Consider the following 27,720-nt stretch of genomic DNA (forward strand, 5'->3'; position numbering starts at 1 on the left):
ACTGGACCAATGAGCAACATCATGATAAACGGAGAAAAGATTGAAGTTGTCAAGGATTTCATTTTACTTGGATCCACAATCAACAGCCATGGAAGCAGCAGTCAAGAAATCAAAAGATGCCTTGCACTGGGTAAATCTGCTGCAAAGGATCTCTTCGAAGTGTCGAAGAGCAAAGATGTCACCTTGAAGACTAAGGTGCATTTGACCCAAGCCATGGTATTTTCAGTCACATCATATGCATGTGAAAGCTGGACAAAGAATAAGGAAGACCAAAGAAGAGCTGACGCCTTTGAATTGTGGTGTTGGCGAAGAATATTGAATATACTGTGGACTGCCAAAAGAAAGAACAAATCTGTCTTAGAAGTACAACCAGAATGCTCTTTAGAAGCAAGGATGGCGAGACTGTGTCTTACATACTTTGGACATGTTGTCAGGAGGGATCAGTCCCTGGAGAAGGACATCATGCTTGGCAGAGTACAGGGTCAGTGGAAAAGAGGAAGACCCTCAATGAGGTGGATCGACCCAGTGGCTGCAACAAAGAGCTCAAGCATAACAACCATTGTAAGGATGGCTCAGGACTGGGCAGTGTTTCGTTCTGTTGTGCATAGGGTTGCTATGAGTCGGAACCGACTTGACGGCACCTAACAACAACAACAACAACCTATTCCCCACCACCCCCAACTCTGCAAAATTTTGCAAGTTCCTTTTTGTGAAAAATGACCATCTTTTTGACTTTTTGATACAAATAGGCATTTTCTTTTTAATCTCGTATGCTTTGTGTTCTTCTCCTTTCACAGTCTGGAATGGACTTTCTAGGAAGATTAAAAGGACTGCAGTAGAACATTCTATTTTGACATTTCAAGGAGATTGTTCATTTAGGGGAACCCTGGTAGCGTAGTGGTTAAGAGCTGCAGCTGCTAACCAAAAGGTCGGCAGTTCAGATCCACCAGGCGCTCCTTGGAAACTCTATGGGGCAGTTCTACTCTGTCCTGTAGGGTCGCTATGAGTTGGAATCGACTCGACTGCAGTGGGTTTTGGTTTGTTCATTTAGGCCTGATACTTAGGTGATTCCTTATTAGACATTTTCTGTCATATAAGGAAATTTAAATGTTATACCAAGAATAATATTCTCGCACCTATGTTTGTTCTGTGTTCTCCTGATAACAGATTCTGAAGGACGTAACAAATAATATTAACACATTGCCGTTAAGCCAATTCCAACTCATAGCGACCCTATAGGACAGAGCAGAACTGCCGCGTAGATTTTCCAAGGAGTGGTTGATGGATTCAAACTGCCGACCTTTTGATTAGCAACCATAGCACTTAACCACTACACTACCAGTGTTTCCACAAATATTAGCTAATAGTTATTAAGAAGGAGCCCTGCTGGCACAGTGGTTAAAGCACTCAACTGCTATCCAAAAGGTCAGCAGTTCGAAACCACCAGTGGCTCCGAGGGAGAAAGATGTGGCAGTCTGCTTCCATAAGATTTACAGCCTTGGAAACCCTATTGGATCTCTATGAGTCAGAATCAGCTCGACAGCAGTGGGTTTCATTTTGGTTTTGGTAATAGTAATTAAATGCTTTCTATGTACCTGGAGCCCTGGTGGTCCAGTGGTTAAGCATTCAGCTGCTAACCAAAAGGTCAGCAGTTTGAATCCACCAGCCACTCCTTGGAAACCTCATGAGGCGGTTCTACCCTGTTCTATAGGGTTGCTGTGGGTTGAAATCGACTCAACAGCAACATGTTCGGTTTCATTTAGTTGGTATGTGCCCAGGCCCTTTGGTATATTCTCTTAATCCTCCCACTCTCCAATAAAGTAGATGAATTATCCCCATTTTAGAGCTGGAGAAACATAGGTGCCCAGACACTCAGTTACCGCTCACAGACTCATGGTCAGTACAGAGCCAGAATATGAACAAAGGTCCATTTGATGAGAAGGCCATAGCATTTTTATTTCTCCTGAGTACCTCATTTATACTTTAAAATAGGAGAGGAGCCCACCTAGGTTCTGCCCCTCACAAAAGATCTTTCTAACGTTGTTTTATAGTCAAAATCCAGACCAGGACCTATATTCATTTTCAGTATAGGTCTATCATGTCCATTTTTATTCAACTAACATATAATCAAAATTTAAAAGTATGGTTGCTAAAAAGATGAGAAAATTTGAATTCTTTAATTGTTATTTCTTCTCGAGCAAAATTTGTATTGTGCCTTTTTGTCATTTCATTCTTTATTTCAGAAATGTATTTACCTCAAAAGTACATACATGTCCTGATCAGGAAGCAGAGCCCTTAGACAAGGGAAAGAGCCCTGTCTAGATGAGCCCTTAGACAAGCCTACCTACGCTCCATGCCCTCTACTCTGTCTTTCCTCCAGCTTTGCCTTTCCCTATGGGGTCCAGAGTTTTGTAGAACCAAGGAGGCAAGCCAACCTATCACCTGTGATCTTCCCTCAGTTCTGTGCCCAAACAGCTCTGAAACTACTTCTTGGGCCTGTGTGGACCTCGTCTCTGTATCCATTCTCCCAAGGTGGACCACATGGTATATGTACCCCTAGGCCCAAGGAGTAGCTAAGAGGCAGCAATTTGCAGAGGGGTGTAGATGAGGTTACACATGGGCCAGGATGTTCACACACATGATTATAGATCCCCACATTTTAAAAAAGGAGCTGACGATGGGAAAAGAAACAGAGTGGGCTACAAGCTAGAGCTAGGGCCTGACTCTGTGCATGCCCCATGATAATAGATTCTGACCTAAAAATCTCAGTTGAAATCTGACCTCCCAGATTGCTTTGAAAATATATTTGTCAAGGAAAGGGGACAGAAAATACTTTGTTTAGCATTCTGTTCAATTTATTTTGTAACTTTTCATGTTTAAACAGATGGCATATGAGCCTCTTTTTGTACTTTTGCCCTAGGTTCTGCAAATGCTAAAGGTAGGTCTGTTCAGAATTACTTATCAGCAGTTCCCCTTTTTCTACGTGTCTCTTCCCAGTTGTAGACATTTCCAGCCACATTGCCAAGAACCTTATATTTCTTCAAAGCTATAGCAAAGCTTTTCAACTCCATAGCAACTCTCCGTCTCTACACAGGGGCACCAAACCCAGATCTGGTGTGATTCTTCATAAATGAATTATTTTTCCAGATATAAACCTAAAGGGCATATTGGGTGATCCATCGGCCTGAGACCAGAAGAACTAGATGGTGCTCAGCTACCACCAATGATTGCCCCGACAGGGAACACAACAGAGGGTCCCTAATGGAACAAGAGAAAAGTGGGGTGCAGAACTCAAATTCACATAAAAAGACCAGACTTAATGGTCTGACTGAGACTGGAGGGACCCTGGAAGACAAGCCCCCCGGACTCTCTGTTAACCCAAAACTAAAACCATTGTCGAAGCCAGCTCTTCAGACAAACTTCAGACTGGACTATAAGCCATAAAATGATACTCGTGAAGAATGTGCATCTTAACTCAAGTAGATACATGAGACTAAATGGGCAGCTCCTGTCTGGAGGCGAGATGAGAAGGCAGAAAGGGACAGGAGCTGGTTGAATGGACATGGGAAATCTGAGGTGGAAAGGAGAAGTGTGCTGTCACATTATAGGGAGAGCAACTAGGGTCATATAACAATATGGGTATAAATTTTGGTATGAGAAACTAACTTGAACTGTAAACTTTCACTTAAAGCACAATTAAAAAAAACCAAAGGCCATATCTGACAAATTCCTATCACCAATTCATTAAGATGTCCATGTGATGTTTTTTGTTTTTAGCTGTATATGATGTAGTGGAAGAAAAGCTAGAAAATGAGCCAGACTTCCAGTACATTCCTGAGAAAGCCCCAGTAGATAGTGTCCATCAGGATGACCATTCCCTGCGGGAGTCAATGATCCAGCTAGCTGACGGGCTCATCACTGGAACAGTCCTGACACAATTTGATGTAAGTAATATCACTATATAGAAAAGGTGTTTGCCATACTGTCTAATTAGTTTCATGGTTTTTTTTTGTTTGTTTTTTAAATAATATTTTACTGTGTTTTTGGTGGAGGTGTACACAGCAGTTTAGGTTCCAATTCAACAATTTCTACACAAGCTATTCAGTGGCGTCGTTACATTCTTCACAATATGTGAACATTCCCTCTATTTCTGTTCTGCTGGTTCACTGCCCATTAATCTAGTTTCTCCACCCCCTTTCATTCTCATCCTTGTTTTAAAGTAATTGTTGACCATTTGGTCTCACATAGATGATTTAGTGCCATGGTTTTTTAACTGACTAATCTACCATGCTTAATAACTTATAAACTAAGTTATTATAATAACTTATAAACTAATGATAGGTAATTCTGAGAAATAATTATGTTTGCTATAAAAAGTTGAAAATGCAATTTTTTTTTTTAATTGCTCCCAAAATGCTAGTTATGGTTATATAAACAAATGTCTATTTAAAAGAAAGGGCTAAGGAAATTTTATACGTTGTCATCAAACTAAATTTTTCTGGTATTAAATAATTAAATAGTTGTTTTTAGGAAAGATAGCAAATGAGGGTAAGCTGTTATAGACTTAAAAATCTTGAGTTAAAATAACTCTTCTGTATTTAAAATTCATATCTTGTCATATTTAATTCTTTAATTTTTATCAGTGAAGTTGGCTATTGTTAATACTTGTTGCACTGAGGTACATATTACAGATGTGTTTTGGTAACAATAAAACATTTGATGCATGTCAGTTTTCCTTTTAAAAAGTTCTTGGTTTGTATACTATAAACATACCCAAAGTAAATATTTTCTGCAGATTTGCTATTCAAAACTTTGGATTTTTTTCCCTTGTTCTACCATTTTTCAAAATATGACATATAATTCATGTCAGAAATTGTGCAAAATTCAGCTTTGCAAATCTGAGTCGGTACTTTGTTGCCTAAAGTGTATCATTGAACAGATGAAGTACTCAAAGGAAAAACCTGTTTCCTGTTAAGATACTTACAAGTCCAAGAAACAAAACAAAAACTGGTGACTTGCTGGGCTTGTCTTATACTTTTTTTTTTTTTTTTCTGTTAAGCAACTGTATCGGAAAAAGCCTGGAATGACAATGTCTTGTGCAAAATTACCTCAGAACATTTCCAAAAATAGATACAGAGATATTTCGCCTTGTAAGTATTATCTTCGAATGTCAAGTTTAATCATTTCGCATAACTTTATTAAAGCATTCTTACTTTTGAATTTTTTTTTTCAGATGATGCTACACGGGTCATTTTAAAGGGTAATGAAGACTATATCAATGCAAATTATATAAATGTAAGTTTATTTTTATTATGCCTTTTCCATTTGAAATGCAAGAGGCTACTATAAACTTTGAGATTCTTTTTTGTTAAAAGGCTAACTTCAAAAACTGAAATAATATAAAAATAATGTTAGAGAAAATAGTTTGGTACTGGCATATTAATATACCACTGATACAGAATAGTCCAGAAATATTGTCATTGTTTTTAGGTGCTGTCAAGTTGATTTTTGACGTGTAGTAATCCCATGTGACAGAATAGAACTACCCCATAGGCTTTTCTGGGCTGTAACCTTGTGGGAGCAGATCGCCTGGGCTTTCTCCTGGATAGCCACCGGATGGGTTTAAGCCACAATCTTTCAATTTGCAGATGAGCGCTTAACCATTGCACCACCAGGATTCCTTCCAGTCCAGAAATAGACTCAGATAAATAATAGAGTTCTGTTAATGATAGAGGTGGCTTTTTATATTATTGGTGATAAAACAGATTATTCGGTGAATGGGTTGGGTACAGAATACATCTTTGTAAGGAGGTTTTTTTTTTTCCCATCTAGGAAAAAAAAAAAGAATCAGTACTTACTTTTTTTTTTTAACTTTGTAATATAGAAAATTTCAAACATAAAATGGTAGAGAAAAAAGTAAAATGAACCTTCATGTACCCATCACCCAGCTTCAGCAATTGTTAACTAATAACCAATCTTATTTAACCAATACCTCTCCAGTGCCCCCACACATCCATCATTTTGTCATCCGATGTGATTTACCTATGTGTTATATCTCTGTGATGTTAATGAGGCAAGATTAGAGGCAGTTATGTTAATGAGGCAGCGCAGGACTCAATCTACAAGATTGGGTTGTATTTTCAGTCAATCTCTTTTGAGATATAAAAGAGAGAGGTGAGCAGAGAGACAGGGGCCCCTCACACCACCAAGAATGTAATGCCAGGAACAGAGCATATCCTTTGGACCCAAGGTCCCTGTGCTGAGAATCTCCTAGACCAGGGGAAGATTAATGACAAGGACCTTCCTCTGGAGCCGACAAAGAAAGCCTTCCCCTGGAGCTAGCACCCTGAATTCGGACTTCTAGCCTACTAGGCTGTGAGAGAATAAACTTTTATTTGTTAAAGTCATCCACTTGTGGTATTTCTGTTATACCAGCACTAGATAACTAAGACAAGGCATATTATCCTATCATGGACAGCACTGTACTTCAGGATAGATCTTGAAATGCTCTTTTTGATGATGAAATGTGACGCCATTCCTCCTCAATATGTCATTCCTGGCATAGTAGACCACATGGTCGTCCGATTCAGAATGGCTAGTACCAGTCCATTTCAGCTCACTAATGCCTGGGATATCAATCTTTATGTGTTCCATTTCATTTTTGACAACTCCCAATTTTCCTAGATTCATACTTCATGTTCCAGTTATTAATGGATGTTTACAGCTGTTTCTTTTCATTTTGAATCATGCCACATCAGCAAATGAAGGTCCTGAAAGCTTTACTTCATCCACGTCATTAATTTGACTCTACTTTGAGTAGACAGCTCTTCCCCAGTCGTAATTTGAGAGACTTCCAACCTGAGGGGCTCATCTTCCGGAACTATACCAGACAATGTTCCACTGCTATTCATAAGGTTTTCACTGGCTAGTTTTGTTAGAAGCAGATCGCCAGGTCCTTCTTCCTAGTCTGTCTTAGTCTGGAACCTCAGCTGAAACCTGTCTACCGTGGGTGACCCTGCTGGTATTCTTCAATGTATAGAGAGCTCAAAAATTAATAAGAAAAATAAAACAGCATAATGAAAAAATGTATAAAAGATAATTCATAGAGAAGGAAATGCAAATAACATTTTTACAAACATTTTTAATGGCTATTTTCAAATCAGTACAAAGGTAGAGAGAATAGTTGGAGAACCCCCATAAACCTGTCACCCGGTTCAACAGCCATCAACAAATGGTCAGTCTTGTTTCAGCTTAACACTACCCCCTGGGTTATTTTTTAAAAGCCCAAATGTCATATCACTTCATTTGTAAATATTTTAATATGTACCTCTCATAAGGTGCATGCTTTTTGTTGTTGCTTTAGCCCACTCACGATACCATTATAACATTTATGAAAATAATAATGTGCACATTTAAATGAAAAATACACTCAACGTAATTCACAAAAAAGTACAAATCAAAGTTGTGAGGAATTAACCATTTTTCACCCATCAGATTAAAAGATCAAAAAGTTTGATAGTACCATAATACAAGTTCGCAATATTTTAAACCTTGGGGTTAAGTGTGCTTTTGGGGGTCAGCATTTTTTTTATTTTAAAGAAGGTTGTTCAGTGCATATACCATGATAAGTAACATCCCCTGTGGGCTATAGGACAGTAGCTTGTAATCAGTATATTAATATTATACAGCAAACTATGGATATTCCCACTGAGTAGGACAAAAAAGTCATGAATGGTCTTAGATCAGTTCTGGTCAGATTTTGCTATCACGTGAGTCCAGGTCAGGTCAGGTTTACGAAAAAAGAAAAAAAGCCTTGGGTTTCAGAATGACAGATAAGAGATTATGGATTTATTAGTGAGTATATGGGAAAACAAGCATTCCTCAAACATTATTGGTGGGAGTGTAAATTGGTATAACCTCTGGAGGGCAAGTTGGCAGTATCTATAAAAATGTTAAAGGCGTATACACTTTGATCCAGCATTCTCATTTCTTCCTCTTGTCCATAAAAATATATTTCTGCATATGCACAAAGGTGTTAGGTTTATAAAAATATTCAGTGCAGCCTTGTTTATGGCAGCAAATAGATTAGCAGCAACTTAAACGTCTGTTAAATGCATTATGGTATATTTCTACAGGAGAGCCATTTTTTAAAATGAAGTTTTATGTACTTACTCAACATGACGTCAAAGATAAAGTGAAAAAAATAAAAGATGCAGAAAAGCATGCTGCTATTTATGTTTTAGGGAAAACAGAAGGATAGTCTTGTATGTATGTGTTAAAAAAACAAAAACCCACTGCTCCATAGAGTTTCCAAGGAGCGCCTGGTGGATTTGAACAGCTGACCTCTTGGTTAGCAGCCGTAGCACTTAACCACTACACCACCAGAGGTTCCTATGTATGTGTTATGTATAGATTATTTCTAAAGGGTATGTAAGAAACTATAAATAAATAAAAAAGAATAAATGGTTCTTTCCCTATTCACCCTTTGATATTCCTGAATCTCCATTCGCGCATACATCACCTTTTTTGAAAAATATCAACCTCAGAAGTAGTCAGATAATGATTCATCTTGCTCAAATACTAGTTATCTTGTTTCTGAAAATAATTCAAAATATTATTTTAATATCCTTCAGAGTTATTTTATATGTAAAATCCAAACTAAAACAAATGGCATAATTTTTATTTCTCACCAATTTTGCCAATAAACTGTTGAAAGGTAAATATTTCTATACCAGATCTCTGCCTGACTGAAACTGGGTTCTCTGTAAAACTACTTTTAAAACCATAATAGGTTCATGTTTTGGGAAATATTTAAATTCCTGTTTCCACTAATTGAAAGATAAATATGTATAACTACAAGACATTCCCAAGAAGTTTTCTCTACCTATAAAATACTGTTGATCACAATTTGTTTTACTGATTTTGCGGTTTATTGAGGCTAGTTGTCCAATTAGTAATCATGTAGTAGACGGATTTAAAATGCCTGATCGTAGTAATACAGCAACAGTGCAAAAGATTTGATTTATGTCCTTTTCTTTTTAGATGGAAATTCCCTCTTCCAGTATTATAAATCAGTACATTGCTTGTCAAGGGCCATTACCACACACTTGTACAGATTTTTGGCAGATGACTTGGGAACAAGGCTCCTCCATGGTTGTAATGTTGACCACACAAGTTGAACGTGGCAGAGTAAGTTATACTCAAATCTTATACTTTGCTTGGGTTTTTCTCAAGTTACGTTGCATATATAGTCCACATATTCAAATTGAATTAGTCTTTTTGGTAACCTTTAAACTTGGCTTCCTGTGTTGTCATAATTAAAAGCATCATGGCTAAATGCCTAAAATTGTTATTAATACATAATAAATGTGATATGTTAGACATTATTATTTAAATGGTTAGCATCTATCTGATAAGGGACTTATATGGAAAATATATAAAGAACTCTTACAACTTAACAATAAAATGACCCCAAAAATTAAAGATGGGCAAAAGATTTCAATAGACATTTCTCCAAAGAAGATAAACAAATGGCCAGTAAACACATGAAAAGATCCTCAACATCATTTAGCCATCGGGGAAATGCAAGTTAAAACCAAGAGAAACCACTTAATATGCAGTAGGAAGGTTAAAATACAAATGACAGATAATAACCAGTGTTAGCAATGATGTAGAGAAATTGGAACCCTCATACACTGCTGGTAGGATTTTAAAATGGTACAGCTGGTTTGGAAAGCAGTCTGGCACTTCCTCAAAAGGTTAAGCATAGCATTGCCATATAACCTAGCAATTCCACCTAGGAATACCCAAGATACTTATTGTACATAGGGTCGCTATAAGTCAGAACTGACTCACCAGCACCTAACAACATCACATACCCAAGAGAACTGAAAACGTATGGCCACACAAGTAATTGGCAGATGAATGTTCATAGCAGCATTATTCACAATACCCAAAAGGGGAAAGAGCCCAGATGGGTAAATAAAATGTGGTATACAATTTTTTTTTTTTATATCTGAATAGTATTTGGTGATAAAAAGGAATCAAGGACTGATGACATGCTGCAATATGGATGAACCTTAAAAACATTACGCCCATTTAATAAAAGCCAGTCAGAAGAGATCAGATATTATTCCATTGATATGAAATGTCCAGAATAGGCAAATTTGTAGAAACAGAAAGTAGATTAGTGATTGCCTACTGCTGGGAGGGCAGGGGAGGGAGGATGCCGAGTGACCACTAATGGGTATGGGGTTTCTTTTGGGGTGATGAAAATTTTCTAAAAGTGATTGTGGTGATGTTTGCAAAACTCTGTGTATGTACAAAAAACTATTGCATACTTGGTTTTTTCAAGCATACAAATCAACAATTTTTAGTTTATTAACAGAGTTATACAAACATCACCAAAATCAACTTTAGAACATGTTAATTGCTTCAAAAAGAAACCTGTACCCATTCGCAGTAACTCCATATTCCCCCAAAAGTGCCCACCTCAGCCCTAGAGAACACTAATCTAGAGAAAAAATGTTAGTTGTTGACAAATCTAAGTAAAAGGTATGAGAATTTATTTATATTATTCTTGCAACTTTTCTGTAAGTCTGAAAGTTCTTAAAAATTAAAACATGTAAAAAATTAATGAACATAAATCCATAAATATATATATACGTGTATGTATATTCATTTTTTTTTTATTATGTCAGGTTAAGTGTCACCAGTATTGGCCAGAACCCACAGGAAGTTCATCCTATGGGTGCTACCAAGTCACCTGCCACTCAGAAGAAGGAAACACTGCCTATGTCTTCAGGAAAATGACACTATTTAACCAGGAGGTAAGAAGGCAAGGGTATCCATTCATTAGAAATGTGTTCAACATAAAGGCTTTAAAATCTGAACCTTTTTTTTAAGTCTGAATACTGGTTACTAGGAAGTAGTACAAAAAATTACTGAACTCTTTGCTTCTTTGGGAAACTTCAGAATCTATTTAAATCAATCAATGGCAATCTATTTCACTTCTCCTCAATTCTGATACCAACTACATAATGCAGTACTTCTTCCTCTGACCCTTACCACAAGAGCTAGGTCAGATATCAAGTTAAAGGGCACAGTCCTCCAGACTGCAGAATCTGCTCAAGACTTTCAGCTTTCAGCTGCAAGCTTAGGGGTTTACATGACACCCTCATTCTGACCTGCCTGCTCTTACTCCTCGTTCAGGTACAATAATTCACTAGAACAGCTCACAAAGGTCACAAAAAGCACTATACTTAAACGATTATAGTTTTATTATATAAAGGAAACAAATGAAGAGATGCATAGAGGAGATCTGAGAGGGTTCCCAAAGTGGAGCTTCCATGTCCCAAAAACAGACAGCAACCTCCCACGTTCATCAATGTCTTTCACCAACCAGGAGGCCCGTGGAGGCTCAGTGTCCAGAGCCTTTATCAGAACCGCATTGTATAGGCTTGATTGATTGAGCTCAACCTTCAGCACTTTGTCCTGATCTCTGGCTGATATCACTTGATGGATCTTTCTGGCCTGGCCAGCCCTCACCCAAGAGGATCCTCATTAGCATAAACGCTTAGGTATTGTCTGGAGGCCTCATCAAAGACATTTCAGTCACTTGGGAAATTCCACAGTAAATGAATAATTTCTTTTATAAGGATCAGTACAAAGCTGGTTCCTCTGAGGCAGAGGCTAAAGATGTCCCAAATGTCCAACTTTTCCAAACTGCTGTACCACTCCATCATCTCTAATATCAGCTACTCCCCTCCAATCAGTAATCCTCCTCTTGTCTTGGGTTTGTTAATTTGTTGCCACATCCCACAGAACTCAATGAACCATACTTACAGTTAAGTGGTTTATTAGGGAAGTAACAGGGTACATCTCAGGATCGGGATCAACTTGGAAGTAACAGGAACAAAAATTTAGGATGCAGTTCCTCAAACACGACAGCTTCTTTCCACCCTCTGCCACCAGGCCCTGCAGCAGGACCTGCTGGAACCTTGCTGCCTCCAGGCCTTACTGGGGACCTTCTTGGGCAAGCGTTACACCTCTTAGCTCCGTGGGTCAGCAAGCCCCACTGCAGCCGTCTCCTGGTTCCTGCCATCTTGCCCCGCTGTCTCTCGCTGTCTTCCATGTTACAGCTCCTCTCTCTCTCTTTCTCTCCGAGTCTCCCTTTAAGCCTAGAGGGATGGCAAAATTGATCAATCCCCTCATTAGGGTTCCATATACCTTATTTTCATGGTCCCACTCTCACAAGGGTACCATACACCAAACTTGAATTATTAGCAAGCTATCCAATCCCGTTGGTGGACCACAAGCACCTGATTTGCACAGTCTCACCCAGTCATTCAGTGGCAATTACAAGACCATGGCAAGAAAAGCCATATAAAAGCCATCCATCACACTGCACACAGTTTTAGAGGTTATCTCTCAGGAGCCAAAAGAAAAAAACAAATTCTTTGGGAAAAGTTAAATTCCTTGTCCCATAAATCTTATGAAGAGTATTCTTTTATAGTAAATATATTTCTAATTTCTGTAGCTAAATATGAATAGTTAGTGAAGAAGGAGCCTGATAAATAATACTTATTACTATTTTATTTTTTTTTAGTATTACTAAAAATCCTCCAGCCACTCCTTGGAAACCATATGGGGCATTTCTACTCCGTCCAATCGGGTCGCTTTAGGTCGCAACCGAGGGCAACGGGCTGGGTTTTTTGTTTGTTTAGAAGAAGAAGGAACTCTGTGGCACAATGGTTGTGAACTCAACTGATAACTGAAAGGTTGGTTCATACCAGCCTTTGTGGGAGAAAAGACCCGGCAGTCTGCTTCCGTAAAGATTACAGTATAGGAAACCCTATGGGGCAGTTGTACTCTGTCACATTGATTCACTAGGGAGTTGGAATCGACTTGAAGGCACCTAACAACAACAGAAGAGAGTACCTCCTACAGAAGAGCAAAGAGCATAAGATTTGAAGGCCCAGGCCTATCCCAGCAATGGTTGCAAAAACACCAAGAATTAAACCTGATTGAACTTTGTGTTTTTATGATCTACAGTTTTTAATCTACATTCACTTTCTGAGATTTTATTTTTTTAATTTCCCAGATTTCACCTGTATTGTGTCAGGATTAGCCCAACTTTATTCACAAAAAAATTCTTTCCTTACCATTTTTCTCCTATAATAATTTTCTAGTTTTCATAAGCTTTCTCTCATTTACTTGATTATCATCGTAATACCTTACAAATATCAAAACTGAGTTATAAAGAGTATTGATTCAAGTAGCGAATACTTATATGGATGTAATTTTTTCTATAAAATGATTTCTTTGCATTTCATTGAAATTTTTGAGTGAAATGAATTTATACGTTACTGTTTTGGGGGTAAGGAGAGGAGTTGGTTTTGCTTTTCTTCTAAAACTGAAATGACAGGAATATTTATTTGTATTTTAATGATAATTCCTAAGTCAACATGCGTAATTTTTATTTGCACTTAGAAAAATGAGAGTCGTCAACTCACTCAGATCCAGTACATAGCCTGGCCTGACCATGGAGTCCCTGATGATTCAAGTGACTTTCTGAATTTTGTTTGTCATGTACGAAATAAAAGAGCCGGCAAGGAAGAGCCTATTGTTGTTCATTGCAGGTATTCTGTTTTCTGTCTTTGAAGAATGATGTTAGAAATGAGTATTTATGGATAAATGAATGTCATTTTCAAAAGAGAATATGTATTTTATTTGTATTTTTTGTTGTGATTAGCACTTGAATAATTACAGGTAAAGCTATGCCCTGAGGTAGAAGGCAAAGGGTATGTTCCAACATATACTGGCAGAAAATTTATCATAAGAGGTACAATAATACCTTCTGGCACTAACTCTTAGTTCTTTTTTTTTCATATTTTGACATCTCTGAAACTGGGATATTCTTAAAATCGATGGAATCATAGATTTGATGGATTATAATATTATAGGCATTAGGTTTCGTACTAAGGTATAGATTCCTTGACTCCAGCAAGATACTCCTTCCTGGCTCATGACACCTTTTAGGATATTCAGTGAGTACTTCCATCTCTCTCAGATTGGCCCTATCTATTGACATCACAGGGTATGCCACTTCCAAGAACTCCAGGGGAACAGTGGCAGGCTACCCTCCCTTCCTTTAGACCCAGGCCCCTTCTGCCCACAAAGGGTCAAACACAGAGACTACAGCCTTTGCTGCCACTGACCCAGAGATTAGGGGACAAAAATTAATCCTGAACCCTCCCATTCCTGACCACCTTTGTCATAAAGTGATGTACTCAGAGGATGGGTTGAGATATCACTTTATTTTTAAACTTTCCAGCAGTTATTAGGAGGAGACTTTTAACTTTTAAATCACCAAAACAGATTATAGGCCAAATATTTGAGAGGCAAAATGACAGGAATGGTGAAACACATTTGATCATTTTATGTCCTACATCTCCTAATAGCTACCATACCCAGTTGACAGAGAATACTTCCATGCATTGTTCTTGACTGTCTGGATCGCAGCAGTTAAATTAAAATTAAATTTTGGCTAAAAAAAGTCTTTAGAGTGTAAAATATTGTTGTCTTGTGTCATTCGTTAATGATTTTTTATTGTCATTCTGTTATTTTGCATTTAAAGGGGGGGTTGCTCCAGTAAGCATCTCTACCTTGTTCAGATTTTTAAAACTGAATTGTAACTTTTTTAAAGTGGTATTTTTGTAATTAACAGTGGGAGGAAAATACAGACCATTTTATCTATATTAAGTGAGTAAATTAAGAGTGAATTTTCTTTTTTTTCCTTTTTCAAAATATTCTGTAGTTGGTTTGTTACTTTTGTAATATAAAACATTATAATGAAGTTGTTCTTCTACTGTATTCTGATTCAATACTTTAATTTTCCACTCAAAAGCTACAAAAAGTTTAACAAATAAGTAATAGTAAGACCTTGCCCCACATTCGTCTTTTTTTAGTGCTGGGATTGGAAGAACCGGGGTTCTTATTACTATGGAAACAGCCATGTGTCTCATTGAATGCAATCAGCCAGTTTATCCTCTAGATATTGTAAGAACAATGAGAGATCAACGAGCCATGATGATCCAAACACCTGTAAGTACTGTACTTCACGTACATGGTTTTTATTACCAGTATGTATTCTAAACCACACTTTTTTTCTCTTTAATTCCCTGCCAGGAGCTAATAATCCCTAGCACAGGGGTTGGCGAACTCCTGCCCACAAGACAAACCTGGCCCACCACCTGTTTCTATCATTAAAGATTTATTGGAACACCGCTATGCTCATTTGTTTATGTATTGTCTGTGGCTGCTTTCACACTATAATAGCGGAATTATATAGTTGTAACAGATACCACATGACCCACAGAACCTAAAATATTTACTCTCTGGCTCTTTACAGGAAAGGTTTGCCAATACCAGTCCTAGAATATCAATTCTTGAGTTAATTCTAAACAGGCTCAGAGGAACTTACCCTGTATTACTTAGTCAAGTGGAATACTGAGAATGATAGTATCCCTGAAGCGGAAAATCTTGGTCTAACTGCTTTCATGGAAATAACTGTGGTGAAGTTGCCTCTCTTTTTTACATAAGAACTTAATTTACAATAAAATAAAATAGTAGAAATTAAGCTGCTGGCTTACCGTATTTTTCACTGTCTGTGAATTACGCTTTAGGGCTCAAAAAGAGAAATCATGGAATTCTAGAATTAACGTTCAAATAATTTATTTTATGTAATTAACCTATTATGAGTATTAGCATTGTCATTGTCAATAAAGTTACTGAAGTAGATTTTAGTGTGATCTAGTAAGCATCTGTCTTTTTTTTAACACTTAATTATAGAAAATTTCAAACACACGGAAGCGGCCAAGGTAATATAATGAACACCACGTTGAGTATGCGGACCCGACAGCATTTGCCATCTTGTTTAATACTGCCACCCAGTATCTCCATATTTGAAGCAAATCCTAGACATCACATCATTTTATCTATAAATATTTCAATATGTATCCCCTAAAAGATAAGAATTATTTTTCCTTCTAAAATGAAACCACAATATCATTATCACACCTAAATGTAGTTAACGATAATTCCTTAATATTATCTAATAAGCAGTATTCTGGTATCCAGTTGTCTCATAAAAGTCATAGTTTTTTTTTAATTTAAGAACAGCTTTATCAAGATATAATTCACATACCATAAATATACCATTTTAAAGTGTTCAATTTAGTTGTTTTTACTATATTTGCAGTTTTTAACCATCACTGCTAATTTTAGAATATTTTCACCCCCCAAAAAAGAAACCGCATACCCATTAGCAGTCACTCCCATTTCCTCTGAGCCCTTTCCTGCACTCCCAGTCCTAGACAACCACTAAGTTACTTTCTGTGTCTGTATAGATTTGCCTATTCTGGATACTTCATTTAAATGGAATCATAAAATATTTGGTCTTTTGTGACTGACTTCTTTCAATTAGCGTAATGTTTTAAGACTTGTAGTATGTATCAGTACTTCATGCCTTTTTATCGCTAAATAATATTCCATTGTATGAATATACCACGTTTTGTTTATCCATTCATCGGTTGATGGATGTTTGAGTTCTTTCTACTTTTTAGGTATTGTGAATAATTCTGCTAAAAATGTTCAAGTGCAAATTTTTGTGTGGACGTGTATTTTCAGTTCTCTTGGACATTTTTTTTTGGACATACACCTAGGAGCAGAATTAGCACACCTTATGGCAACTTTATGTTTAACCTTTTGAGGAGCTGCCTGACCATTTTCCAAAGTGGCTACATCGTTGTGCACCATTGTATGTGAGGGTTCCGTTTTCTCCACATCGTGCTCAACGCTTGTTACTGTTTTTAACTTGGGTTGTCATTGTTGAGTTGTAAGGGTTCTTTATATTTTCTGGATACAAGTCATTTGTCGTACACATGATTTGCAGATATTTTTTCCCATCCTGTAGGTTGTCTTTTCACTTTCTTGATGATGTCATTTGAAGAACATAAGTTTCTCATTTTGATGGAGTCCAGTTAATTATTTCTTTTACCACTTGTGCTTTTAGTGTCACATCTAAGAAACCGCTGCCTGATGCAAGGTCGTGAAAATTTACTTGCATGTTTTCTTCTCGGAGTAGTATGGTTTTATTTCTCACATTTAGGTCTTTGATCCATTTGGAGCTGGTTTTTATATGTGGTGTAAGCTGGGGGTTCAGCTTCATTATTTGGCATGTGGCTATCCAGTTGTCCAAACACTATTTGTTGAAGAGACTCTTCTTCCCTCACTGAATTGTCTGTAGGTCCCGTGTCAGAATCAATTGACCACAAATATAAGGGTTTATTTCTGGATTCCCAGTTATATTCCATTTGTCTGTATGTCTGTCCTTAACGCTAGTACCACACTGTCTTGTAGTAAATTTTGAAATCAGGAAAGTATAAATCCTCGGTTTTGTTCTTTTTCAAGATTTCTTTTGACTATTCTTGGTGCCTTGCATTTTCATATGAATTTTTCGAATGAGTTTGTCCATTTCTGCAAAATGGGCAGCTGGCATTTTAATAGGAATTGCATTGAATCTTTAGGTCAATTTGAAGAGTATTGCCATCTTAACAATATTAAATCTTCCAAATAATGAATGCTAGATATCTTTCCATTTATATAGGTCTGCATTAATGTCTTTAAACAATGTTTTGTCATTTTCAGTGTGCAAGTGTTGAGCTTCTTTTGTTAAATTTATTCCTATTTTAGTCTTTTTGGTGCTACTGTAAATGGAATTGTTTTCTTAATTTTATTTTTGGATTGTTCATTGCTAATGTATAGAAATGCAATTGATTTCTGTGACATGACATGTTCATCTGTTCTGTAACCTTACCAAAATAATTAGCTCCAATAGTTTGTGTGTGCATGCACACACACACAGTTGACGCACAGATCTTTCTAGGATTTTCTATATGCAAGATCATGTCATCTGCAAACAGATAGTTTTACTTCTTCACGTTCAATTTGGATGCTTTGTATTTCTTTTTGTTTTCCTTTTTTTCCCCTTGCCCAAGTGCCCTGGTGAGAACTTCCAGTACAATATTGAATAGCGGTGGTAAGAGTAGACATTCTCGTCTTGATCTTAGGGGGGAAGGTTTCAATCTTTTACCACTGAGTATCATGTTAGCTGTGTGTTTTTCATAATGACCTTTATCAGATTGAGGAAGTTTCCTCTATTTACTAGTTTGTTGAGTATTTTCATTATAAAAGGGTGCTCGATTTTGTCAGGTGCTTTTTCTGCATCTGTTGGGCTGATCGTGTGGTTTTTTTACTTTATTCTGCTAATGGGGTGTATTATTTTGATTTTTTTTTAAACTTCATTGTGATATGGGTGATAGTTTACAGTGGAACTAGTTTTCCTTTCAACAATTTATATTTTAGTGGCATTAGTTACAGTCCCCTCAGTGTGACAACATTTACCCACTTCGTCCCTGGGTTCCCTGTTTCCATTCATCCATCTTTCCTGCCCCTTCCTGCCTTTTGAACATTGTTTTGGGGCAAATGCTGCCCTTTTGATCTTGTATGGTTGATTGTTCTGAGGAGCACATTCCTCACAGGAGTACTGTTCACTTTATAGGCCTGTCAATTGTTTGGCTGAAAGGTGATCTCCAGGAGTGGGTTCAGTTCCAGGTTTGAAAAGTATCTAAGGGCTGTAGTCTTGGGGGTTCCACAAGTCTCTGTCAGGTCAGTAATTCTGGTCTTTCTTATGAATTTGAATTTTGTTCCACACCTTTCTCCTACACTGTTCAGGACCTTCTATTGTGATCCCAATCAGAGCAGTCAGTGGAAGTAGCTGGGCACCATCTAATTCTTCTGGTCTCAGGCTAGTGGAGGCGGCGGTTCATGTGGTCTAATAGTCCTTTGGACTAATTATTTCTCCAAGTCTGATTTTCTTCACTCTTTGCTCTGGACAGGAAGAGACCAATATTTGTATTTTAAATGGTTGCTCACAAGGCTTTAAGGCACCAGCCAGTTGCTACTCACCAAAGTAGGATGTAAAACATTGTCTTTATGGACTATGTTATACTGATTGACCAAGATGTCCATTGAGACTATGGTCCTAAGCCCTCAAGTCCAATAACTAAGTCCTTCAAGGTGTTTGGTTATACCTAAGGAGTTTTCGTAACTTTGCCCCCCTGTGTGCTCTACTATATACGTGGATATCTTGCAGGGCAAGCAAATACATATGTAGAAATATCCTCTACCAAACCTATATATGCTTCTGGGTGTACTCCCATATGCCATCCCACACCTGTTCAGATTACATATCTACCTGTGTATCCACTCGTAAATTATCAGTTGTATATGTAGTAGTATTTATCATTGTTGCCTTTTACTTTCCTCCCAATGTCTTCCGTTGCCTTGGTGATGTTGTGCTGACATCCCCGTTATTGTATATTGCCTTTCCCTTCACCCGAGTTAGTACATATCTACTACCTAGTTAGTGATTTTTCCCTCTCTCCCCACCCCACCCCTAGTAACCATCAAAGAATGTTCCTTTCTGTGAGTAAACCTTTTCTTGACGTTTTATAATAGTAGCCTCATATAATAATTGTCCTTTTGTGATTGACTTATTTCACTCAGTGTAATGTCCTCCAGGTTCATCCATGTTTTGAAATGTTGCACAAATCCATTGTTATTCTTTAACGTCGACGTGGTATTCTACTGTGTGTATGTACTATAGTTTGTTTATCCATTCATCCGTTAATGGGCACTTAGGTTGTTTCCATCTCTTTGCTGTGGTGAATAATGCTGATGAACATGGATGTGCATAAATCTATTCATGTCGGGGTCTCATTTCTCTAGAATATATACCTAGAGAATGGGATTGCTAGATCATAAGGTATCTCTATTTCTAACTTTTTAAGGAAGTGCCATACTGTTTCCCACAGTGGTGTACCCTTTTACAATCCCACCAGCAGCATATAAGAGTTGCAGTCTCCCTACACCCTCACCAGCATTTGTTGTTTTTGGTTTTTTTTTTTTTTAATCATTGCTTTTATTGCCACGTGAGATGATCTCTCATTATTGGTTTTTTGGTTTAATGGCTAATGATCACGAGTATCTCTTCATATATTTGTTGGCTGCCTGAATGTCTCCTTTGGTGAAGTATCTGTTCATGTCCTTTGCCCATTTTTTAATTGGATTGTTTGTCTATTTTTTGTTGAGGTGTCGAAGTTTTCTATAAATTTTAGGGATTCCTCCCTTGGCAAATATGTCATTGTCAATTTTTTTTCCGAGTCTGTAGGCTCTCTTTACTCTTTTAGAGTCTTTTGAGGAGGCTCCAGTCATCTAATTTATCTTCTGCTGTTTGTGCATTTTTAGTTATGTTTGATAGTCCATTTATGCCATAAATTAGGCCTCCTACCTTTGCCTCTGTTCCCCCCCCCCCCCCGATGATCTTTATAGTTTTAGGTTTTATTTTTAGGTCTTTGATCCATCTTGAGTTGGCTTTTGTGTATGGTGTAAGGTATGAATCCTGTCTTGTTCTCCTGCAAATGGATATCCAGTTTTGCTAGCACCGTTTGCTGAAGATACTCTTTTCCCCATTTAATGGATTTTGACCCTTTGTCAAAAGTCAGCCATCCACAGGTATATCCGTAGTCTGTTCCATTGGCCTGTGTGTCTGTCATACCCATACATGCTTTTTTGACTACTGTGGCTGTATAATAGGTTCTGAGATGGGGAAGAGTGAGGCCTCCTACTTTGCTTTTCTTCTGCAGTAGTGCTTTGCTTATCCATGGCCTCTTTCCTTTCCATATAAAGTTAGTGACTCGTTTTTCCATCTCTTTAAAGAATATTAATGGAATCTGGATTGGGATTGCATTGTATCTCTATACCGCTTTGAGTTGTTGTTGTGAGGTACCATCGAGTTGGTTCTGACTCATAGTGACCCTATGTACAAGAGAATGAAACACTGTCCAGTCCTGCGCCATCCTCACAATCGATGTTATGTTTGAGCCCATCATTGCAGCCGCTGTGTCAGTCCATCTCATTGAGGGTCTTCCTTCCTCTCTTTCCTTGACCCTGTACTTTACCAAGCATAATGTCCTTCTCCAGTGACTGATCCCTCATGATAACTTATCCAAAGTATGTGAGACCTAGTCTTGCCATCTTTGCTTCCAAGAAGCATTCTGGTTACACTTCTTGCAAGACAGATTTGTTTATTATTTTGGCAGTCCACAGTACATTAAGTATTCTTCGCCAACACCACATTTCAAAGACGTGAGTTCTTTTTTGGCCTCCCTTATTCACAGCCCAGCTTTCACGTGCATATGAGGCAAGTGAAAACACCATGGCTTGGATCAAGCACACATTAGTCTTCAAGGTAACATCTTTGCTTTTCAACACTTTGAAGGTCTTTTGCAGCAGATTTGCCCGATGAAGTGTGTCTTTTGATTTCTTGGCTGCTACTTCCATGGATGTTGATTGTGGATCCAAGTAAAAGGAAATCCTTGACAATTTCAATCTTTTCTCTGTTTATCATGATATTGCTCATTGGTCCAGTTGTGAGAATTTTCGTTTTCTTTATGTTGAGGCGTGATCCATACTGAAGGCTGTGGTCTTCGATCTTCACCAGTAAGTGTTTCAAGTCCTCTTCACTCAGCAAGCAAGGTTTTGTATCATCTGCATATCACAGATTGTTGATGAGTCTTCCTCTAACCCTTTTGCCATGTTCTTCATACAGTCCAGCTGCTTGGATTATTTGCTCAGCATACAAGTTGAATAAGTATGGTGAAAGGATACAACCCAGACATACACCTTTCCTGACTTTAAACCATGCGGCATCTCTTTGTTCTGTTCAAACAACTACCTCTTAATCTATGTACAGGTTCCTCATGAGCACAATTAAGTGTTCTAGAATTAGCATTTTTCAAAATATTATCCATAATTTGTTATGATCCACACAGTCAAATGCCTTTGCATAGTCAATAAAACACAGTTAAGCATCTTTCTGGTATTCTCTGCTTTCAGCCAGGATCCATCTGACATCAGCAATGGTATCCCTGGTTCAGCGTCCTCTTCTGAATCTGGCTTGAATTTCTGGCAGTTCCCTGTCAATATACTGCTGCAGTTGCTTTTGAATGATCTTCAGCAAAATTCTACTTGTGTTTGATATTAATGATATTGTTCGATAATTTCCACATTTGGTAGGATTACCTTTCTTGAGAATAGGCCTAAATATGGATCTCTTCCAGTCGGTTGGCCAGGTAGCTGTCTTCCACATTTCTTGGCATAGATAAGCAAGCACTTCCAGTGCTGCGTTCGGTTGTTGAAACATCTCAATTGATATTCCGTCAGTTCCTGGAGCTGTGTTTTTCTCTGATGCCTCCAGTGCAGCTTGAACGTCTTCCTTTAGTAATATTGGTTCCTGATCATATGCTACCTCTTGAAATGTTCAAACATCAAGCAGTTCTTTTTGGTATAATGACTCTGTGTATTCCTTCCATCTTCTTTTGATGCTTCCTGCATTAATATTTTCCATATAGAGTCCTTCACTATTAAAACTCAAGGCTTGAATTTTTTCTTCAGTTCTTTCAGCTTGAGAAATGCTAAGTGTGTTCTTCCCTTTTGGTTTTCTATCTCCAGCTCTTTGCACATGTCATTATATACTTCACTTTGTCTTCTCGAGATGTCCTTGTACAACTCGTCTGGTCTTTGGTCATTAGTGTTCAATGTGTCAAGTCAAATCTATTTTTTGAGATGGTCTCTAAATTCAGGTGGGATATGCTCAACGTCATACTTTGGCACTTGTGAAGTTGTTCTAATTTTCTTCAGTCTCAGCTTGAACTTGCATATGAGCAATTGATGGTCTGTTCTGCAGTCGGCCCCTAGCCTTATTCTCACTGATGATATTGAGCTTTTCCATCGTCTCTTTCCACAGATGTAGGCAATTAATCCATTTATATCGGGTTTAATTATCAGTAAGTACGAACTTACCATTGTCATTTTATTGTGTTTTTTTTTTTCTAGTGCTCATGGTTTCTTTGTTCTGTATACTTTTCTGTGCTGAATTCTTTTTGTTTATGGCTTTTCTGTTTATTTCCTTCATTGCTGTTGATTTTTTGTTTACTGAGTCTTTATGATTTTCCTCTTTTATTTTGGTGAGGTTTTTTTAATTTTCTTTGTGGTTACCCTGAAATTTCGTTTTATCTTTTCAAGTTTAAAACAGTGTTTTGTCTTGATACCACCTTGACTTCCTGTCCATATAGAAATTCTGTAACTATGCCATTTATTCCTTCTTTCCGTTTTGAAGGTGTTGCCATTTACAGATTGACATCTCTGGTTCCCTATTTTCCGTCTTGTAGCTTTATTTTCTTTTGAAAATTCTTTATCTGGCTTGGTTTCCAGGTGATGTTGCCATGTGCCTTAATCTCAGGATGTTGTCTGGCATCGTTGTTTCTCTTTCCAAAGGATTCCGTTTAGTATTTCTTTTAAGGTTAGTCTGGTTTTTACAAATTGCCTTAGTTTCGGCCTATCTGGAAATGTCCTAATTTTGCCATTGCATTTGAGGGATAATTTTGCTGGATATATAATTGTTAAGTAGCATATGATCAAGAACTGATGGTATTGAAAGAAGAAGTCAAAGCTGTACCATAGGCATAGGTGAAAAACAAGGCTCCAGGAATTGATGGAATATCAATGGAGATGTTTCAATGGATGAATTCAGCACTGGAAGTGCTTATTTATCTATGCCAAGAAATTTGGAAGACAGCTAGCCACCTGGCCGACTGACTGGAAGAGATCCATGTTTGTGCCCATTCCAAATACGAGTGATCCAACAGAATGCAGAAATTATCAAACAGTATCATTAATAGCACATGCAAGAAAAGTTTTGCTGAAGATCTTTCAAAAGTGGTTGCAGCAGGACATAACAGGGAACTCCAGAAATTCATGTAGGATTCAGAAGAGGATGTGAAACAAGGGATATCATTGCTGATGTCAGGTGTATCTTGGCTCAAAGCAGAGAATACCAGGAAGATGTTTACGTGTGTTTTATTGACTATGCAAAGGCATTCCACTGTGTGCACCATAACAAATTATGGATAATATTTCGAAGAATGCAAATTCTACAGCAGTTCATTATGCTTATGAAAAACTTGTACGTAGGCCAAGAGGCAGTCATTGAAACAGGACAAGGGGATATTAAACCAAAAAGAACCAAACCCACTGCCGTCGAGTTGATTCCGACTCATATATTGCATGGTTTAAACTCAGGAAAGATGTATATCAGGGTGATATCCTTTCACCATATTTATTGAATCTGTATGCTGAGCAAATAATCCAAGAAACTGGACTGTATGAAGACAAATGCGGCATCAGGATCGGAGGAAGACTCATTAACAACCTGCGATGTGCGGATGACATAACCTTGCTTGATGAAAGTGAAGAGGGCTTGATGCACTTACTGATGAAAATCAAAGACTACAGCCGTCAGCATGAATCTCATCTCAACATAAAGAAAACAAAAATCCGCACACTTGGACCAATAAGCAACATCATGATAAACAAAGAAAATATTGAAGTTGTCAAGAATTCCATTTTACTTGTATCTACAATCAACACCCATGGAAGCAGCACTCAAGAAATCAACTGATGTATTGCATTGGGCAAATGTGCTGCAAAAGTCTTCTTTAAAATGTTAGAAAACAAAGGTGTCACTTTGAGGACTAAGGTTCACCTGACGCAAATCATGGTATTTTCAGTTGCTTCATATGCATGCGAAACCTAGACAATGAATAACGAAGACTGAAGATGAATTGACACCTTTGAATTATGGTGTTGGTGAAAAATATTGACTGTACCGTGGACTGCCAGAAGAATGAACAAACCTGTCTTGGGAAAAGTACGGCCAGAATGTTCCTTGGAAGTGAGGACGGCGAAACTTCATCTCATGTACTTTGGGCATATTATCAGTCCCTGGAGAAGGACATCATGCTTGGTAGAGTGGAGGGTCAGCGAAAAGAGGAAGAGCCTCAACAAGACGGATTGACACAATGGCTACAACAATAGGTTCAAGCATAACAACTATTGTGAGGATGTCACAGGATGGGCAGTGTTTCGTTCTGTTGTACATAGGGTCACCGTGAGTTGGAAACAACTCAGCTGCATCTAACAAAAACAACAACAACACATAATTCTTGGTTGGCAATATATATGTCATCCCTTTTACTTCTTGCCTGCATGGTTTCTTCCCAGAAATCAGACCTTAGTCTTATTGGTTTCCCTTTGTAGGTAACATTTTGTTTTTCTCCAGATGCTCTTGGGATTCTTTCTTTGTCTTTTGGTTTTGGAAAGTTTGATTATAATACGTTTTGGTGATTTTCTTTAGGGGTCTGTCCTATTTGGGGTTCTTCGAGCTTTGAGAATGATCTCTTCTCATCATTCATGATGCTATGGAAATTTTCTGCCAGCAACTCTGAAAATTTTTCTCTGTGCTTTTTTTTTTTCTGTCTCTCCCTTTTTGGAATTCTGATCATGTGTCAATTATTCCTCTTGGTAGTGTCCCACATAGCTCTTAGGCTTTCTTCATTTTTCTTCATTGTTTTTTCTGACTGTTCCTCTAACAGATTCATATCAAGGGATTTTTCTTCTAATTCACTGATTCTGTCCTTTGTTGCTTCAATTGTACTCCTTTGTCCTTCCAATGTGTTATCTATTTCTGAAATTTTAGTGGGAATATTCTGAATTTCTAGTTGTTGTTTTGTGTGGTTTCTAATTGTCTAGTTATTTTGTCATTTTGTTCTTTTATTGTTCTCTTGAATTCTTCTGAAGTTTTGTCTGTGCTTTCCGTATCTCTTTCTTGATCTCTTGGAAGGCCCTATAAATAAGTCTTTTGAATTCCTTATCGGGTAGTTCCATTATAATTTCTTCCTCAGGGAAGTTTCCTGGTTCTTTATTTTGGTCACTTGCTGGAGCCATTTTGTCCTGCTTCTGTTGCAATTTGAATATTGTCTGTTGTTTCCAAGGCATTAAAGTAATATTATGTCTATTTATTATATTCTTGTTTGCTGTGTCCTGATTTTTTGTTTTGTTTTGTTTTCTTGTATCTGGGCACGTCAGATGGGTATGCTACTCCAGTCACTTATATGGCCACATGGGAGTGCTCACCACCTGTCTCTAGATGGATGTGGTAGTGGCTGGATGTGTGAGCACAGGTCTGTGTTCACTGGTCTTGTGGGACAGCTGTGGGCAGGTTGGGCAGGTGTTGGCCGCCATCTGTCACTGGTCCAGTGGCTCAGGAGCAGGCAGTGGCACTTGACGAGTGAGTGGGGGGGCAGGTGTGGCAGATGTGGCTGGCTAGTGGGAGCTCAGTCTCTACCTCCTGCTGGATGGGGCTAGTGAGTGGCAGGTGGGCACATGCATGGTTGTGCTTCTGGTGCCTCTCACACAGTGGGGGGAGGGCGTGAGTGACAGGCTGCTGAGCGCAAAGGTGCACTCTCGCCACCCTCTACTGAGTGGAAGAGGGAGAGGGAGGACAGAGCAGTGGGGTAATGCGCACGGGGTTATGCCTTTACTGCCCCTCACCAGGAAGGAGGAGGAGGGAGGGAGTAGTGAGCAGGTGTGTTCATGGTTACAGTGCCACCTTCTCTCACTGGGAGGGGGAGAAAGCAATGGGCACGCATGTTGCTGTGCTGCTGCCATCTCTCGCCAGGCTGAGATAGGTGCAGGCCACAGGAGGGCGTGTGTTCGTGGCCACCCAGTGCCAGGCTGGCTGGCGGGACCCCTCCATTCTGTCTCTTGGCCTGTTTTCAGTTAGTTTCTTCTTCCAGTCAGTGTTCAATCTAGTTCTTTGTTCTTTCATTTGATGCTCAGGGTTCCAGGATTATCCTCTGTATCCTCTGTATCGGTTTCATTTTGTTTCTTGGGTCTTTGCTGTAAAGGAACGGCGTGGTATGTCTGACTAAGCTGCCATTTTTACAACATTGATTGATTTTTGGATGTCAAACTAACCTGGCATTTTTGGAATAAATATTACTTGTCCATGGTACATAATCTTTTTTGTAAGTTGCTTGTTTTTTTGCTAGAGTTTTCTTTCGGATTTTTGCAACTGTATTCATACATAATGGTTTTGGTTTTGGTTTTTATAGTTTGTCTAAAGCTGGAATTCTGATAAGTTCCAGACAGTGTGATTGGTTTATATGTCTCTTAAATTTCTTTTAATCTATAGCTTCTTCCTCCATATCTTTCCCCCCCTTGGAATTTATTTCATGAATAAACCGGGTTTTATGTTTATTATAGTTTCTCAGAGTCTAGATTTTGCTAATTGCACCACCAAGATACTGTTCTCTGTATTTCCTAAAGGTGGTTGATTGGATCTATAGGCTCAAGCAGCTTAGATGGTATTTGGTCTTCCTTCAAGATGTACATAATGTCTGTCTTTCATGATGTTAGCAGCATTGGGTGATCATTGCCTGCATTCATTAATTCCTTGGTGTTGCAAAATTATGATATTCTAATTCTGTCATTCCTTCTTTGTTTATTAGCTGGAGTACTTTAAAGAAAAATTCATTAGCTAACTGGTTTGGTTTTTGGATATGTTTTAACCCATTGTAGTTAATTTTTACAGTGATGTTCAAATTATCTCATTTTTCGCCAGTGGGAGCCTATTCATGTTGGATCCTATGTCTTTTTCTCAAGACCCCAGTAGTCTTTAATAGAGTCTTTGCTATC

General features: G+C 38.1%; 1 protein-coding gene across 9 annotated transcripts in view; it reads left to right on the forward strand.

The window, feature by feature from the left end:
* The window catches only part of PTPN4 (protein tyrosine phosphatase non-receptor type 4), a 239,006-nt gene that overhangs the window by 197,929 nt on the left and 13,357 nt on the right, over window positions 1-27,720 (forward strand). For 8 of the 9 annotated variants that reach the window (XM_064287297.1, XM_064287296.1, XM_064287295.1 and 5 more), the window contains 7 exons: window positions 3,778-3,944; window positions 5,060-5,150; window positions 5,234-5,295; window positions 9,043-9,189; window positions 10,701-10,829; window positions 13,492-13,640; window positions 14,970-15,105. In XM_064287297.1, the coding sequence (XP_064143367.1) occupies window positions 3,778-3,944; window positions 5,060-5,150; window positions 5,234-5,295; window positions 9,043-9,189; window positions 10,701-10,829; window positions 13,492-13,640; window positions 14,970-15,105 (881 nt within the window). Of the gene's footprint in view, window positions 1-3,777; window positions 3,945-5,059; window positions 5,151-5,233; window positions 5,296-9,042; window positions 9,190-10,700; window positions 10,830-13,491; window positions 13,641-14,969; window positions 15,106-15,189; window positions 19,722-27,720 lie in introns of those variants that run through there. The other variant, XM_064287299.1, reaches the window with a different exon arrangement.

This window comes from Loxodonta africana, chromosome 6 (assembly GCF_030014295.1).
Source record: "Loxodonta africana isolate mLoxAfr1 chromosome 6, mLoxAfr1.hap2, whole genome shotgun sequence".
Lineage (NCBI taxonomy): Eukaryota > Metazoa > Chordata > Mammalia > Proboscidea > Elephantidae > Loxodonta > Loxodonta africana.